The 17,165-nt window shown below is 35.5% G+C and overlaps 2 protein-coding genes across 3 annotated transcripts; one reads left to right on the top strand and one right to left on the bottom strand.

Moving 5' to 3' along the window:
- The first annotated feature begins 815 nt into the window (after window positions 1-815).
- LOC110097527 lies at window positions 816-1,172 on the top strand. The gene has a single exon (XM_020823948.2). It carries the CDS (start codon window positions 816-818, stop codon window positions 1,170-1,172), a length of 357 nt encoding a protein of 118 aa, XP_020679607.1.
- Window positions 1,173-4,822: 3,650 nt separating this feature from the next.
- Window positions 4,823-16,771, bottom strand: LOC110097511 (O-fucosyltransferase 9; the record flags this gene model as incomplete). Of its 2 annotated transcripts, XM_020823905.2 has the most annotated exon segments (7): window positions 4,823-5,278; window positions 8,691-8,860; window positions 10,185-10,375; window positions 10,531-10,698; window positions 12,296-12,463; window positions 12,560-12,764; window positions 16,574-16,771. In XM_020823905.2, coding segments are annotated over 6 exon segments (1,060 nt in total), but the record flags the coding sequence as incomplete, so codon positions are not given.
- Window positions 16,772-17,165: the final 394 nt, after the last annotated feature.

Raw genomic sequence — 17,165 nt, 5'->3', positions numbered from 1 at the left:
GAACGGTATCCATCTTCATAGCTTCCTCTCTTATCCTGCTTTCTGAGCTTTCAAGTTAGGAGAAAAAAGTTTTAACTGAGGTAAATAACCCGCGCCATCAAATATAACCAATAGGTATTACCGCACTTTTTTTTCAATTATTCACGCAGTTCGGGTCGTCGGGCCGCGAGTTAAAAAAAATACATGTGCTTAAGAGATCGGTGGGGTCAAGGTGGGCACCACGTGACGGCCAGCTATAGGGTTGCACACACAGAGCTACGTCCGCACTCCACACCCAATAAAAAATTCCAGAAATTGATATGTACAGAATTGTACGCTTTGTTAGTTTTAAAAAATAATAAAAATAAATGAATTCAACAAAAAGAGTGGTTGTGGCATTAATAACGGAGTAAAGAATTTAGCCACGTGGCGACCAAAGCAAAGGCCGCGTGTGCGGCATATTACAATAAAAAATTCCAGAAATTGATATGTACAGAATTGTACGCTTTGTTAGTTTTAAAAAATAATAAAAATAAATGAATTCAACAAAAATAGTGGTTGTGGCATTAATAACGGAGTAAAGAATTTAGCCACGTGGCGACCAAAGGAAAGGCCGCGTGTGCGGCATATTAAATATTTTGATGTAATTTATGTAAAAATTTAAGAAGAAAAATATTTAAAATAAAAACAATATCAAAACTAAAAACATATAGATTTTTAATAATTTTTTTTTATCTCTGTTTAAATAACTTCTGACTTGGGGAAAGCAGTGGCGTAGAAGCTGAAAGAAGGAGAAGAGGAAGAGTTGGGGGGAGGAGAGAGAAGCAGAAATAGAGATGATCGGAGCTGGCGATCGAGGAAAAGGGCGGTGGCGGTGGCGGCGGAAGCGAGGATGGGTGGCGATGGCTCTTGTCTGCTTCTCACCTGTTCTCCTTCCTCTTTTCTGCCTCTCCTTCCCACTCCTCTGTATCGCCGCTTTTTGTCTCAGATTCACGGCCGCAGAAGCTCAGGGCTGCCGGAGGCGGCGCCGAGACGGCGCCGAAGAGGTGATTCCGTGTGTGAAAAGAGGGAGGCGAGATGCGATTAGAAGCGAACTGCTACATCGATATCTCGAAGATCAGATGACGATCGCCGAGTCGGTGGTGGATTTCGAAGGCGACGGTGATGCCACCGGCGACCATGGTGAGTTATAGAGTTGGGTAGACAGAGATGTACAGATTAGAGATAGAGAGAGAAAGTTGGTGTATGAAAGATTGGAAGAAGAAAATTCTGATTGTTTTGTTTTTTTTCCTTTTGACAAAGCGAAATGACTGATTTTTAATTTGTTATAAAGTATAAGGTTAGCTTGACATTTCTTTTACAGCTTGTTTAGTAGGCAATGGGCAGTTGCGACGAATTCCGACAGAAAACAAAGTGGATAAAAGATTTTTTATTTTATTTTATTTTCTGTGAGCGGATTTTTTATTTTATTTTATTTTCTGGGGCGCATTGATTGTGCTACACGGTGGAAACATGAAGAATAATTATTGATGTGTTTGTTTGGTCGGATGGATCATAGTCGGTAGACGACTAATGTTAGAAAGAACATTATCTGACGAATGAGGTCGGAAGGATCGTAGTAGGCGGGCGACGGAGGATAGAATGACTGTTGTCTGACGACGAAAGTCAGAAGGACCGTAATCGGTAGGTGACGGAGGTCAGAAGGACCCGTGTCGCGTGATAGAGGTCAAAAGGACCGTAGTCGTTGGGCGACGGAGGTTAGAAGGACTGATGTCTAACGACAGAGGTCGGAAGGACCGTAATTGGCAACCGACGGAGGTCAAAAAGATCGTAGTCGGTGGGCGGCGGAAGTCATAAAGATCGTTGTCTAGTGACAGAAGTCATAAAGACCGTTGTCCGAGGACAGAGGTCGGAAGGATAGTATTCGGCGGGCAACAGAGGCCGAAAGGACTGTAGTTGACGGGCGATAGTAACCAGAAAGACTATTGTTTGGTGGAGGAGGTCGGAAGGACCGTTGATGGGCGGAAGTCCAGTGAAGGATAGAAGTTCAATGACAGGTGGAAATTTAGCGTCGGGAAAAAGTCCAACGAAAGTTCGGCAATGGGTAGAAGTTCGGCGTTGAGTAGATTTCTGTTAAAAGTCTGACTACAGATAAAAGTCCGGTGTCAGATAGAAATTCAGCGACAAGCGGAAGTCCGACGTCAGGTAGAAGTCTGGTGATGGGCGGAAGTCTGGCGTCTGGTAGAAATCTGGTGACGGGCGCAAGTCAAGCGTCGGTCAGTGGTCGGGAGGTGGTCGAGGAGTCTGACGGCAAAAGATCTCTTCCTTCTCTTCTTGCTTGGGCTCCATTCCTCCTCCCTCCTCTCATAAAAAATGAGGGGTCTACTTATAATTTTATGAGAGTGACATGACCAGTAAATAAGGAGAAGATTATGAGCAATTTGGGAGTGGTTTGAATGGACGGCTGATGTGGATTCCCTTGATCATGAACCATTTATTTGGTATTTGAATGTCTTAATGATATATAGTCGATCCGCTCGATTTGACTATAAGCATTTCACGGTTGGAAACTGTTTGGTAATCAAAATTATGATTTGAACCTTTCAAATATGCTTCAAGTCTTTTTTTTGGACTCATTTGGACTCGGATTGAGTCAAATTTGGTGTCATTGGGTTCGTATCTTTGAGACCAGTTTGACTGTAAGTTTGTTGAAATTAGAGTTTAGATGATCTCCAATTTAATTTTTGAAGTTTCTAACTTGATTTTGCATCAAGATTTGTGCCCAGTCAAGATAACTTTTTGATGATATATCAAATATAAATAATTAAAATATTATTTATTTTTTTATCTCTATGTCTATTTTGTATTTTGTATTTATTAATAATCATCATATAAAATGTCCTTTCAATTCATGCGATTGTTATATATAACATTAATGTCAATTTTAATTGCATGAAAATAAATAGATTAATTAGTATTTGCTAAATGCATGAAATGAATTATATGGATTATTGATGAGCAACCTTTAAGGTTGGATTATTAATAGCAGCAATAGTTGGGGGAAAGAATAGAAGATCAGCTAATAAGCCCAAATTCAAGAAAAATTATTACGTGCAGTGTCCGGACATGTCTAGAGGCTAATCCAAACGCGTCACGTCACCCAATGCACTCACGGATTAGCCTTCGGACGCGTTCAAGCCCCGCACAAAATAATTTTGGTCTATTGATTGGGAGCTCTAACTAAATTAAGATATATTATGTTCGAATCTTGCTTATGTGATATGTGTAAGCTAACCTTAATTGGCCTAAATATCCCAAAAAAAAGTTTAAAGGTTATTTACAGGTATGTCCATCTAGCTCAGCTCAGTTGCCCATTAAACTCGCAACATTAATATTTTTCAATTAAAAAATCTTCAGTATTCTATTCATACACTTTGCTAATTAAAAACCATGATGCACATTTTAAATATTAGCAAAATAATAATTAAGTTCATTCCAACTAATTTGAGCACTTGGAAACTTTTGCTTGACAGATTTCATGCATTTATTTGATGATTTAAAAACCTTTAGTTATACAATCAAATTTAACAGTTTTTTAATGAAGCTTTTGAATGGTCATAGCTTTAATATTTAATTGAGAGAGAGGGCAGGGCTGCAAACGAACCGAGCCGAGCCGAGTATTTGAGTGTTCATGTTTGTATTCATTTAATATCAGCTTGTTCAAGTTTGGTTCATGTTTGTTCGAGCTTTATTATTTGTGTTCATATTTGATTCATTTAAATTAATGAGTGTTCATGTTCAGTTCATGTTCAGTTTATGTTCGTTCATTTAGTGTTAATCGAGCTTTAAACAAGCAAACATGAACGAACTATACTTTTAGATGTTCATTAACTTAACAAACGAGCTTTATCGAGCATCCTAACAAACGATTACATCGAGCATGTTCACGAACATATTTAACGAATTTTTTTTAACTATCAAACAGATATGTTCATTAACATATATATGAACAAACACATTTATAATATTCATTTACTTTAAATTATATTATTTAACAATAATTATATCATTGTATTATAATAAATACAAAATATTTATATTTATTAATTCTATAATCAAATATTAATTATTTTTATCGAGCTTATTCACGAGTTCAAAATCGAACACGAATCAATGTTAGAATCAAGCTTAATGTCGAGTTTGTTCACGAACTTCAAATGATGTTATTCGTGAACATACATGAGTCGAACGCATTAGTATTCAAGTTTGGTTTATTTAAGAATCGAGTACTTAAAATATTGTTCAAGTTTGTTTGTTTAGTTAATCAAACGATCACAAATGAGCTTTAATCGAACCGAACAACGAGTAGCTCGTCGAATGTTTGGTTCGCTTGCAGCCCTACGAGAGCGGAATGATAAAAACGAGATGTATGCATTCGAATCTGCTAAGTATAAAACAAACTTTCTAAGTAATTAGCAACAATTAAAGTTCTTTCTAGAAACAATAATGACTATGCGCTGCAGTAGCCATAAATAATAAGTTTGATGGGTCATTCAAATTACAAATTTTCATAATTAAATTCAGCACTAATCAAACCCTAATTTCAGAAAATTTATAGCCAAACAAAACATCTCGATGAGAGTAACCCATCATATTAAAAATGATTTGATTTGAGTCCAAATGAGTCCAAATAAAGCATTTGAAATATAATTAAAAACTCTGAAACATTAACTGAGATATCAAATTATTTTCAAATCTAGCATGCTTATAGTTAAATTTTTTTCTCGACGAGATGAATCTAACAAGCCCAATATTGCTTAATTCCAACTTAATTAAAGCACATAAATACTAAAAGAACAATTTATGAAAGAGAGATATAATATAAATTGTCTAATAGAGTGTTCTAGATTTTTGCTATATTTATAAGGCATACCACTCTTAAAAATTTATAAAAAAGCCCTCACACTTCACATGAAATGGAGAGAGGACATTTGCTTGACATTCAGGAGAGCTCAAAGGCTCTAAGAATTACGAAGCTCCACCCAAGTACCAACATCGAATCACCATCCTACTGTTATCATCATAGCACAACCTAACCTCGACCATACACCACCTGATCGTTGTTTCCGAACTATTGTCGTTGAATTGTCATCGTCCGACTCATTGTCAGACCACTGCCTGACTTCCATCGTTGGAGCGCCGCCCAACAACTGTCATCAGACCATTGCCCATCCAACACAGTCACAACACCACCGGATTAAACCATTGGAACATTGCCCAATTGTTGTCATCGAATCACCTGTTGGGTATGGAAGTAAACAACCACAACTAAACAAACAAGAAAATAGAAAAACATCGAAAAGTAAAAGGACACCATGATTTAACATGAAAAAACGTAAAATTGGGTAAAAACTACGAAGTCACACCCCACCAATGAATCTACTATGAAAAAGGGGAGAAATAAGTACAAATATCTCTTCTCTTAAACCGTTCTCACACTAAAAAAACAAGATAAAGTCAAGTTAATAACACCAATAGAAGCAACCTTTCAGAAAAACGAGAAAGAAATCTGTCAAGTTTGCCTCACAGCACTATGACACCAATTTGGAGCGCTACGATGCTTAAGACTCTGTCATCATAATGTTGCGGTGCTCAAAACCGCAGCGCCGCGATGTCACGCACGACGACGCCAAATCTAGAGCGCTACAACACCCTGCTCTCTGCTGATCAACACTAGGGCATTTGGGAACATAGTGCTAGGGCGCTCGGGAACACATCGTCGGTGCACCTGAACCCAAGAAGGGGTAAATCCCCCGCAACCCCCATCGAGCATGATAATTTGAAAATAGATCCGAGTTAACAGAACAACTCAATTGATCAGCACAATTAGATTCCACATAACTAACACCACCACCCACTTAACATTGTTCGACCATGATCCTTCCAACTACTATTGCTCAACTATCTTCTTTCAACTATTGTAGCCCGAGTATGATCCTCCAACCACCATCGTCCCACTATAATTCTCCAACCAACATCATATGAACATGATCCTTCAACCACAATTATCAAATTACCATCACCGACTATGATCATTCTAACTAACATCGCCTCACTATGGTTCTTTTGATCTTCGTCATCCATTAAGATCCTCTGACCTTCATCCCATGACTATATTCATTCAGCCTCCATCACTCGATTATGGCTCGTTTGACCACTATCACTAGACTACGATTCTCTGACCTCCATCACCTAACTGTGATCCTTTGACCACTATTTCTCGACTAAGTCCACCAACCCACAGTATCTTGACCAATGTCACCTAACAATTCCTATTACCAATGATGTCAACACATGCTATTACCTATAAGGCCGATGCACTTCTTATGCATCAACTTTGACTTCTGACATCAATACCAATATGTATGATGAACTTCTTGGTCCATAATCTCCTCACCTCAAAGAAGACCGAACAAACAAACATCAAACCACTCTTGAAGAAAGCTCTCACGGCAAAATATTCTTTCAACTTTTGCCACATAATTTATTCTATATAGTTAGTATAATCACTTTCCCAATTACAAGAACTTATATCATTTAAAATCGATGACAAACACTATCATAATCATTCCAATCAATGTTTAAAATTGTGTAATCGGGTATTTAGGCGTTTTTCGTTCGTGAGGCGAGGCGTAAGCCTCAAAATCAAAAGATCGCGTAAAGATAAAATGATAATTTTTTTATATACTAATGAATAAATAATATAAAACATAAAAATGCACAAGATATGAAATGAGCATCTTATACTTTTTATTATGCATGCCTAAATCACATGTTCATATAAACATAAGTCTAACAAAAAGAGATCTAAATATTACATAAATGAAAAAGTACTATCATTTTTATTTTTTTACACTATTCATGGTAACCATTCAATCAAATGACATTGAAAATTGTATGTCTAAAACAAAGCAATATTGCATAAAATTTAAAAGGAAAAAAATTTCGCCAAAAATGAATGAAAATCAAAAGAAGATGTCGATAAATGCGATGGTATAATAAAAAATCACATTTGAGTGCAAAGAAGAAGAGGAAGTAAAGCTATTTCACCTTTGTCAATAAACCCTAAATTCCAACCACGAAGAATAAGACCTTTCAACAGTCGATCAAAGGAGACTCTAGCCCAACTCGCGGTAGAAGAGAACTCCAAGCAAGAGGCGAAAAGCAACTCTCGGTGGAAGGAAGCCGACGCCAGTCGAATGGAAGGAAGAGGGGAAAATGTCGCTAGAAGAAGAAGGGAGAAGAAACATCGTTTCAGTTCGAAAATGATCGAAGACGCGCGGGGAGGGGGAAGCGAATAGATATATATTAGGTTAGTTTTTTTTTCAATTTTAAGAGGCGGACGCCTCTAAAATATGAGGCGAGGCACGCCTCAGTGAACTTGAGGCATATGCCTCAATCCCAGCTCTGCTTAAGTAGGCTTTGAGGCTTAAAAAAACAAAATTGCGCCGAGGCACACCTCTTATTGCGCAATTTAAAACCATGATTCCAATTAAGTTAGGCTCTATGGTTTGTCTCTTTTCATGAGTTCTCAAAGTAAAAAATCTAGTGTGTCTTCCAATTCTTCTCTTATTTGTATGTATTGAATCTTCGTGCAAATTCTAAGACAACAAACCCTCCCTGCACTGCCACAAACTTTTTGACATGCAACAAAGTTCACTAGTCTTTCTTTTTTTAAAAAAATAAGGCAATTCAAAGACTATATCAAGGAACTTCTACAACAAGAATAAACCTTGATACAAAAAATTCAAGTTCAAGAAATTTGTAGTATATAATTCTCACAGCAGCTCACTAATTTTCAAATATGAGAACGCATAAGAAATTCTCTACTGCACTTAAAAAAACAAATTAATTCTTTAAAATAAATACAAATATAAAAGTATTGCCCGCACCAACTTAGAACACGGACTCCATAACCAGAGAACTGCAAGTACAAAGATACAAAATGAGGAAAACTCAAATATGTCAGTGGATATGGGTGTAAATGGGCTAAGCAGGTTCGCAAGACAGCCGACAACCGAATAGCCTCATGAGTCAAACTTAAAGAGCCCATGAGCTGAGCTCAAATCACATATCTATTGATCTTTTTAAAATAAACTTAAAAAATCTGAATGCAATGTGAAGCTCATAAGTTACTCATCAAGCTCAAGCTTTACATGAAAACTCAACCAGAGCTCGAGTTCAAGTTTGAGCTAAGAGAACACTGAACAGCAAAATATCAACTCCACTCATTTACAACTCTAATTCCATATATCAAACACCCGCACAGCTCAGTTATTGCGATACAAAAAAATGTTAACATGATTAGTAAGAGAAGTTTTAACACAATGAAAAAGATAATGTGGTACTCATCAACTTAATCCTGGTTTATTAACTTGAATACACCAATTAAAGCAATATGAACATTGAACTTCTCCATTCAGCATAAAATGTGATTCTTACAGAACATAGCGTCGTAATTAATAACAAATGTTACAGTAAATCGATCGGGTTGTTCTTGATACATGTAGAATGGACTCTAATAGTAAGATTTTACGAAACCTAAAACAATTAAATATATTGACAACTAAATCGTGAAAATTTTAACTAGACTACACAAGAATACAAAGAATTTCAAAAAATTCCTAAGTGGAGTCGTGGAGAGTACTTACAAGCACATTGTCAAATCCCACTGTCATAAAGAGACTTTGATTATGAGTGTGGACACATACAGTCGGGCATTGGAAACATGTACAATGACGCATTGGGTTTCCGCAACTCAACACCTTTCATATCGCTATGATGGAGAATTTCCAGCATATTGCGCTTGAACTTATCCCAACTGAAATTTAGAAAATCATAAGCAAGAAAAAGTAAGATTCCAGCTTACCATAGGCAAAATCAAATGATTTTCCAGATTGAAAGCATCATTAATAAATTGCTGCAAGGTTCAAAGCTACTTTCATGCAAGGTTTTGAAACTATTTCAGAACAATTGGAGGTAAAATCAATGTTAGCTTATGATGTTTATTAGGAAATAATATCAGTATATTAGATGAGTATATATTTTTTAATAATATGCATTTATTCTTCCTTAATTATACTTTCAATCTTTCATCATCATCATGCGCACCGCAGCGTATAAAGAAGCATCATCATCTGGGGCATTCCTGTTGCCTATTTATGCAGTAAATAGTACAACTGCCATGAGGCACCAGTCTAACCAAAATGTGATAATGCTAACAACTCTAATTTAATCCAAAATTGATATTTTAATCTGCAAATTAAGTAACTAAGCTGAATCCTTTGTTTTTCCAAGACTTACTCCTCAAATTACACTTTGTATCAGTTTCCAAGTTTTAGATTTAAAGGAGATGGCATATTATTGAACATAAGTTTCAGATAACAAATTCATGAAATAGAACCATTAAGTGACCTGTTCGTTAATTGAGATGCAAATCATCTAGCAAAAAAAGCAACAAGAAGAATTGATCTAAGATCTTCAAACAGCAGCGGGTAAATTGGTTACTGGATAACATAAATAGTGATTGATATTTTGCCATGGGAGCATTTAATGCCTTGAGACAAATGACAGTAACAACTGCCTTCAGTGAAGAAAGATGAAGCAATCAATCAGGTTAACTTCTTCCATGAGAGACTGAAGAAGAGCAGGCATAGCGCCAATTTCTGCCATCCTAAGATGGTGTCCATAGCAATAGAAAAGTAATCAAAGCAGAAACTTTGGGAATAACTTATTCAGCTAATGTTCATTGCCGTGACTTTATTTGCTTGCCTGCATGATGTAGCAGGCACTGCAAAGGCGCTCTAGCAGGGTTATCGCTTATCACTCGTGTAATTTTCTATTACCCTGTTGCAACTCCTATGATGTTGCAGCTAGCTTTTTCTTTTTTTGAACTAAATTGTATCGGCTACTTTCTATAGCATTCCCCGCATTGAGCAACGCATGACGAGGCTAAAGCAAAGCACATGGTAGATTTATTCTCCTCTATAAACAAAATTGCAGTAATTCTGCAGCTTAGGGGCCTAATCTAGCCTTGCTCATATCTGTTTCTCTAAGACCTCAAATTTCATGTGAACAATCAAAGAAAAGGATGGATATGCAATGCCAACAAAAAGTTAAAAAATAAAATTTTGATGTAAAATGACCTGATATTGGGGTTGTCCAAAGACAACACTAATCGCCTCTTGTCAGGTTTGATAGTCTTCGAATGACCTCCATAAAGAAACCGTCGGTCTCCAATCAAGAAGTGGGGAAAGTTGCCACCTTGAGTAGTAAGAAATACTTCACTATGAGCACAGACAGTGTAGTCTAGTGCAGCCAATCGTGATGAGTGACCCTGCATTGAGCATGAAACTACCTATGTTACTGAGGAACAATCATCTAGACTGACAGCCAAATAAAAACTGGAATATTAATATAAATAAAGCTCATGTGGTCATGTTTCTATTAAAATCTGAAAAAGACTTGGATCTGCAAAGGACAAACATGAACCTGAAAGGGGATAAGCTCTTCAGATGAAGCAAGTGTATCCTTAGTCTCCAAAAGTGGAAATAACTGACGAAGCGGTGTCATATACTTTTCAGAACTGTAGATTATACCAGAAGCAACATAGATGGAGGTCATGTTATCAAATCCCATGCCTCGAAGCATCATTCCAACCTGCAAAACCATTCAATTAGTGTTCCGAGGGAAGGAGAATGCCGTAGTACTTGGCAACTCATAAAAAAGAACTAATCCAATATGTAACATTTCATAATCCTCGATAATTATTCCTACAATCTAAATACAAAACTCCCAAACTTCCCTAAGATGGAAGCAATCACGCCTGTTTGAAGATTATTTTGTGGTTTTTAAAAAATTATTAAAAAAAACATTGATCTTAGACTTGGAGATTCTTTCAGGCAATTTGAGTTTGGTTAACCAGCTAGCCAAAAACAACATAAGCGGACCAAAAGAGTGCACCAATTTAGGCTAACTCCAGGTAATGAAGAACGGTTTGATTCTAAGGTTCGTTGATGCAATCTAGGAAACACTCAACCTTAGAAAAGATTTGATGTAGTGGATCGTCGGAAGACCGACCTGCAAGAAAGATTTCAAGGAATTTCCCAATCCAGGGAAGAAGAAGAAAGCTTTCTCAAAGCTTCAAAAGAGTTTATATCATTCAATGCCTCAAAAACCATACATTATACCTATTTAAGGGAGCAAATAGAAGACTCTAGACTAAAGGAGATAAACTAGTCCCTAAGCATAAGATAGGCTAAAATGTTCCCACATCAAGATTAGTCACAATTAATATAAAAACAACAAACTCACTTATTCTATTCCAAATAATATTTAAGGTAGCAAAACTTTAAAAAAAAGCATCACCCAGAACCCCACATTCTAAGCAGGCATCACATCTATAGCTTAATGCCAGACATGAATAATAATACCTCAGCAAGCACAACTTTGAACAAATAATCGTAAGAAACCCTAAATTCTAGAAGTCCTAGGTGTGACGAATTGTAATGAGAAAGAACACCATCCCTAGACAAAATAGTGTGCACCATTTGGCTTAAAAAATTAATATAGTCTAAGTTGTAATGGATGCTTCAACGCTGAAAATCTTCAACAGATCACAACAAATGAAGAAGAGTAAACGTTAGGAGGAAAATGTGCTTGTACGATCTCAAAAACATAGCAATAGAAAATCAGAAGAAATTGGGTGGTTTACAAAAACAAGCGATGGATGCTGATACGTGACTGCCAAAATGTGAGGTTATGACAAAAGAGGCAAAAGTTGAAATATGAGAATAAAAAACACAGCTTAAGCTCCATAATTCTCAGATCACACATTTAATTATGGGTAATGAGTGATGTAACATTGTCTAATTTAGCAGAAATTATTACGTGCGGAGTCCGGACGTAGACGTGCGGAGTCCAAACGTAACTCTACGCCCAAAATCCACACAAAATAATTTCTCCTAATTTAAATAATCTCCAACTATTCTTAGATGGCCAATTTAGCCTCTCTAATATACAAGATCTAAGACTAAACTATGATCAATTGTGCATTATCGACTAGGTTGAAATCAATTTTATATTAAAATTATAACATAAGATATCATCTTGGATCAATTTGCATGGTCAAGCAACTGAACTGGAGCAACTTGATACTCTGTGACTAAATTGGTCGCATGCGATTAGTCCCAGGACTATTTTAAGATTCTTCTAAATTTAGATATAGACTAAAAAAAGAAAATGGATTGTTTCACACCTCTAATGGAGTCAGTGGGCATTTTCCCTCCCTTCGATTCTTCTCTGGGTTGATTTTCCTTCCTGGTCTATTAAATTTTCCCCTCCAACTTTTTTCACGAGCTTTATCCATTTCTTTCCTCTCTTTTTGACCACCATCGTAAGTACAACATGAGAATGCTACCATATCCTGTAATAGAACAAAAATAATTTAAGTATTTCTATATATATTATATGCAAAAGGAAAAAAAAAAACTAAAACCTATACTTTTATGAGAGGAAATACCTCCTCAAATCGAAGATGAACAGAGATATACTTTCCACCACTTGCTGAACTATTTTTCACCATACGCTGAACCATATTTTCTGCAAGTAGTCGTATTGGTTCAGAAAACCGTAATGCCTCAAAATTTGATAGACATCTCAAAGCCTGTATGTTGGATGGAACAGATTGAGCCAATCGATTTGAGAAAGGTGCAATACGAACAGCCCTGAAAAACAAAAATATGAGGGATATATAGAATTCATAAGGAAATATAAAAAATTTTGAAATAACACTTGACCTAAAACAAGGAATGACAAAACTAAAAAGACGCTGATGAGAATAGCACAGTATCCTGTAAGAAACAATCAAACTTCAAAAAGCTTAAAGTGAGCGATCATTTTCAGAAAATTGGTATTTCAAAAAAAAAAAAAAAAGGAAAACTAAAATACTGTAGATGAGCATAATTGCAATCCAGGGAATTTATTAATAAAGAACTTTTCACAATATGGGCTCTAAAAGAGTTCAGGGTGATACTCATTTCACATTTTTGAAGTTAAAGAAATGATGCAGGTGGTCCGGAGTTGCACATATAGGTCGGGATAAGATCCTAGAGATTTTACCTAAAAGGAAGGTGAGCTAATTGTAATAACTCAAATATGTGAAATAAATTTATTTGAAAAACATAAAAATTCTAAAATAGAGTGCTTTGGCGCTGGTCTGGTGAGCGCTCCAGCTCTAGGCCATGAACAGTATATATATCCCTATCTCACCCCACCGACTCCCTCATTTAGTTACTTGGTCAGTAAGAAATTGAAAGAGAGAAAGAAGAGAGAGGAGAGAGAAAGATGTTTGGATCATATTTGTCAGTCATTTTTATTACAAATTTTATTATATTCGTTGTAACTGACTAATATCTTATTTTTGTTTTTAATTATTTTGATTTCTACGAATTTTAATTCTCTTAAATCTGTCAAAAAATGCATTATCTCATTATTTCATAAGCTTTCACCGAGCAAGTTTGGATATATTATAAATTTGATCATTATGAACGATTTGATATAATTTTATTGCATTTTAAATGAAGTGTTGAATGATATCAGATAAATAATATGATAAGTCCACTTGGTACCCTACTGATACACGTGATTCACTAATTGGAAGGCATAAGGAGCTTGAGATTTATTAGTAGTTATAAAGAGTAAGGACGACTGATTCACGTGATTCAAGGGGAGTTATAAGGAGTACATTAATTTAGAGTTAAATGGGGCAACTGATTGGGAGTAAGAAGAGCATAAGCAAAATACCCTTAAGATATAATCTTTGAATATATGAATACTAATGTCAATATTGCTATGAACACTGACACTAATACTATTTACTGTCATTAATACTATTTAAAAATATTAATCATGATATTAATATTGTTACTGACATTAGTATTGTTGACTGCTACTGATATTGTGATTGATGATGTAATGAATTGAGATGTGATGAACTATAGATGGATAAATTGTTACAAATAATTAATATAGACCTTGACGTATATATTTATTTATATAATTTATAGCATGTTGTTCTTTTTTATCTTGCATTGATTTCCATTGTAAGATTTAAGTTACTTACTAGTTTTTTTTTTTGGGACATTTAGGCCATTTAAGGCAAACTCACACACACAACGCATACACATGGACTCGAACCTTGGACCTCTTAGTTGGAAGCCTAAGCTCTCAACCAATAGGCCAAGGGGAGTTGTGTAGTTACTTACTAGTTACTAGGCTATATGCTCATTACGTGATTTAAGATGTTTTCAAGAAAATGGTAAGGATCCTATGATATGAGGCTCTGGACAACATGCATAATTTTTCTACCTACACTTTTAGACAAAATACAATCATTTTTCTTTTCGTTGTTCATTAATAAGCTCCGATTAAATGGTTAAAATAAAACACAAATCTAATTCTTCTAATATAGATCCTAGAGTGTTACACTAACTAAATTTTATTTTAGATCTAAGGGATTGAAGCTTACCATAGGAACAAAACCTCATGATTAATTACATCTTGGGTTTAATGTCATAGAATACTCCCCGATTAAGGATGTCATTGAGCTAAAGGTGGCGGTTAGGGTATAAGTGAGCTAAGCTGACTCACAAACTGGATCAAACTCGACTCATTAACGAGCTCATAAATTGAGCTCATCGAGTCATGAGTTTATACTCAAGCCTATACTTGAGCTCATATATTAAATAAGCTTGAGCTAAAGGGTGCAACAACTAAATAAAAAAGGCCCCAAAGGTGTTAGTATTGTTGATAGTAATTCAAAGGTAGTAGTATGTAGCCACTAAAGGGTTCAACAACTATAGCTTGCTCAATTTATACTAAGACTCATAAGTTTCTGCAATAATTTAACCACAACACTAAAATCAGGAAAGACTAGGTGCGCACCTATGCATGACTCTTAGAATCCCCATGAGCATAGAACAACCTTTGATGAATCAACATATCAATCTGAAGTAGAAACAACAAGCTTAGCTCGGTCATGGTTAACTCTATAAAGTTTTATCAGGCCCTGATTGACTAACCCTATCCCAGTCAATTTGGTTAATCCCAATAGACATAACTAAGTTTGCCAAACTTAATATCACCTCAATTATTCCCAATAAAATTGATTCAACTCCTTGCTCAACCTATCGAACCCAATCAAGCCCAAATGAACCAAGTGGATCTAGGATAACATGATTAGTTACAAGTATCAAGAATGTTAGGTAAAAAATTGCTGAAGTTTTGATTTTGATATAAAGCAATGGTGTGATGAATATGAATCCTAGAATGCCTCTTTTTGATGAATTTAAAATTCCCCCAAATAAAAAAAAATTAAATATATGAAAAACTCATAGCACGGTCTCACCTTCTTTGCCCATCATTTTAAAAGATACACATGTCAATAGCCTCATGCTTGAATGACAGGTAGAGGAATAACAAAAATAGGATATGTGCCTCTTGTATGACTCCATCCAAGCCATCAAATCAAGGATATGATGATAATCAAATTGATCTCTAACAAGATTAAGCAAACCATATTCAATAATTGCACGTCTCTGTTTTCGGACAAACCTCAAAGTCGTCGGATCAAATATATGTCAGTTTTTTCTAGTCTAATCGAGCTTGTAGAGTATAAACAAACACAATCTAAACCATCAAAACTTGATCCGAGATTTTGAAAACCAAATTCTTCCAGTAGATTCTCAAGAATAAGCAAATCAAAGCAAGAAACACGAAATAATCTAATATTTTCACATTCACCTTGTTTGTGCTATTCCCGTGACATTGTGTATTTTTTTGTGAAGAATCTATAGAAAAATAGGTTTTGTTCCTCTTAATTATCATCATTGATTTGTCTGTAGACACATTTGAACCTTTCTAATTAAATTTGGATTACCTTTTGACTCACATGAAGGCTAGTAAAAACTACGCAGATACCTTTTTTTTCTTTTAAACTACACAGATACTTGAAATTTGACTCAAACGCAATAACGCATGAATGGTAAGATAATGTTCCCCGGGCACTATAATGCTGTGATTCAGGATGCAATTTGACCATTATTCAAGCATTGTAGACTAGAGGCTAGGGTTAATGATGCAAATGAGAAGATATCTTGGGAACTGTAGACCGAAACGTGCTTTCCTACATTTTAATTTATCCTTCCCAATTTTGCTGCACATCCATCTTAGTATTTAAAGTTTTATCACACTCAACATAGATGCCAACGATTATTTTACTAGCCTTCTTGTAATTTTATAAATCCCATAATTAAAACATCTTTTGCATGAAACAGTCAAAGCAATGCTTAGTGTAGCATGCATAGCCTGTTCTGCAGCGATTTTTTGCTTCAATAGATTATCATGTCCAACCTACTAATATCATACATGCAACATATATACACGGAGCTTGCCCTTTGCTCTAAAGTATTGCAAAATATGGAAATCAATGATGCATTTCAAACAACAATCGACTTCAGAGAGGTCTAGGACATACCCCAACTCTAACAACCTGGGAAGAACCTTCTGCAAGTAATACGTTTTTGATGATAAAGCCTTTGTTCTCATGTTAACTATGCTACTTATATTATTGTCAAAGCGTTGCAGCATCTCCTCTGGAAGTTCACTGACCACTCTAACATGATCGCTTAGAGTTCTGATGAAGTGATCTTCATCAAAGATGTCCCCGAACTTGCTGAAAATATTTGGAGAAATACGAAAATGTTAGACAATGATTAAAGCCAAATGTACCTATGACCAAAAAAAGCAAGTGAAACATTAAAAGCTAGTTTTTCGATGTTATGAATTTTGCTACCAAGTTGACCTATACAAATGGCACAATGCTTTAGAAAATGTGATAAAGTTCAAGACCTTCATAACAAATTACAGTGAGAATGCATTCAAATTATGACAATCAGTAGTTCGTATCTAATTTAATTTTGTTATCAGGACTAAATTTTATTTATTTAACAGGAATTACTCTAATGTTTAGAATTATCTTCTTTTCAAATTAGATAATAAGATTTGTCTTAATTAAAATTTAAATTAATTTATAATGTACATAGGGATTTCAATGCTTGTCATTACAA

This window comes from Dendrobium catenatum, unplaced genomic scaffold (genome assembly GCF_001605985.2).
Source record: "Dendrobium catenatum unplaced genomic scaffold, ASM160598v2 fragScaff_scaffold_390, whole genome shotgun sequence".
In the NCBI taxonomy this organism is placed as follows: Eukaryota; Viridiplantae; Streptophyta; class Magnoliopsida; order Asparagales; family Orchidaceae; genus Dendrobium; species Dendrobium catenatum.
The sequence above is the reverse complement of the archived record's forward strand: the minus strand, read 5'-3'. Positions and strand labels throughout refer to the sequence as shown.

Excerpts from the sequence above, each read along its gene's own strand:
- LOC110097527 (XM_020823948.2), top strand. The coding sequence starts at position 816 with ATGATCGGAGCTGGCGATCGAGGAAAAGGGCGGTGGCGGTGGCGGCGG.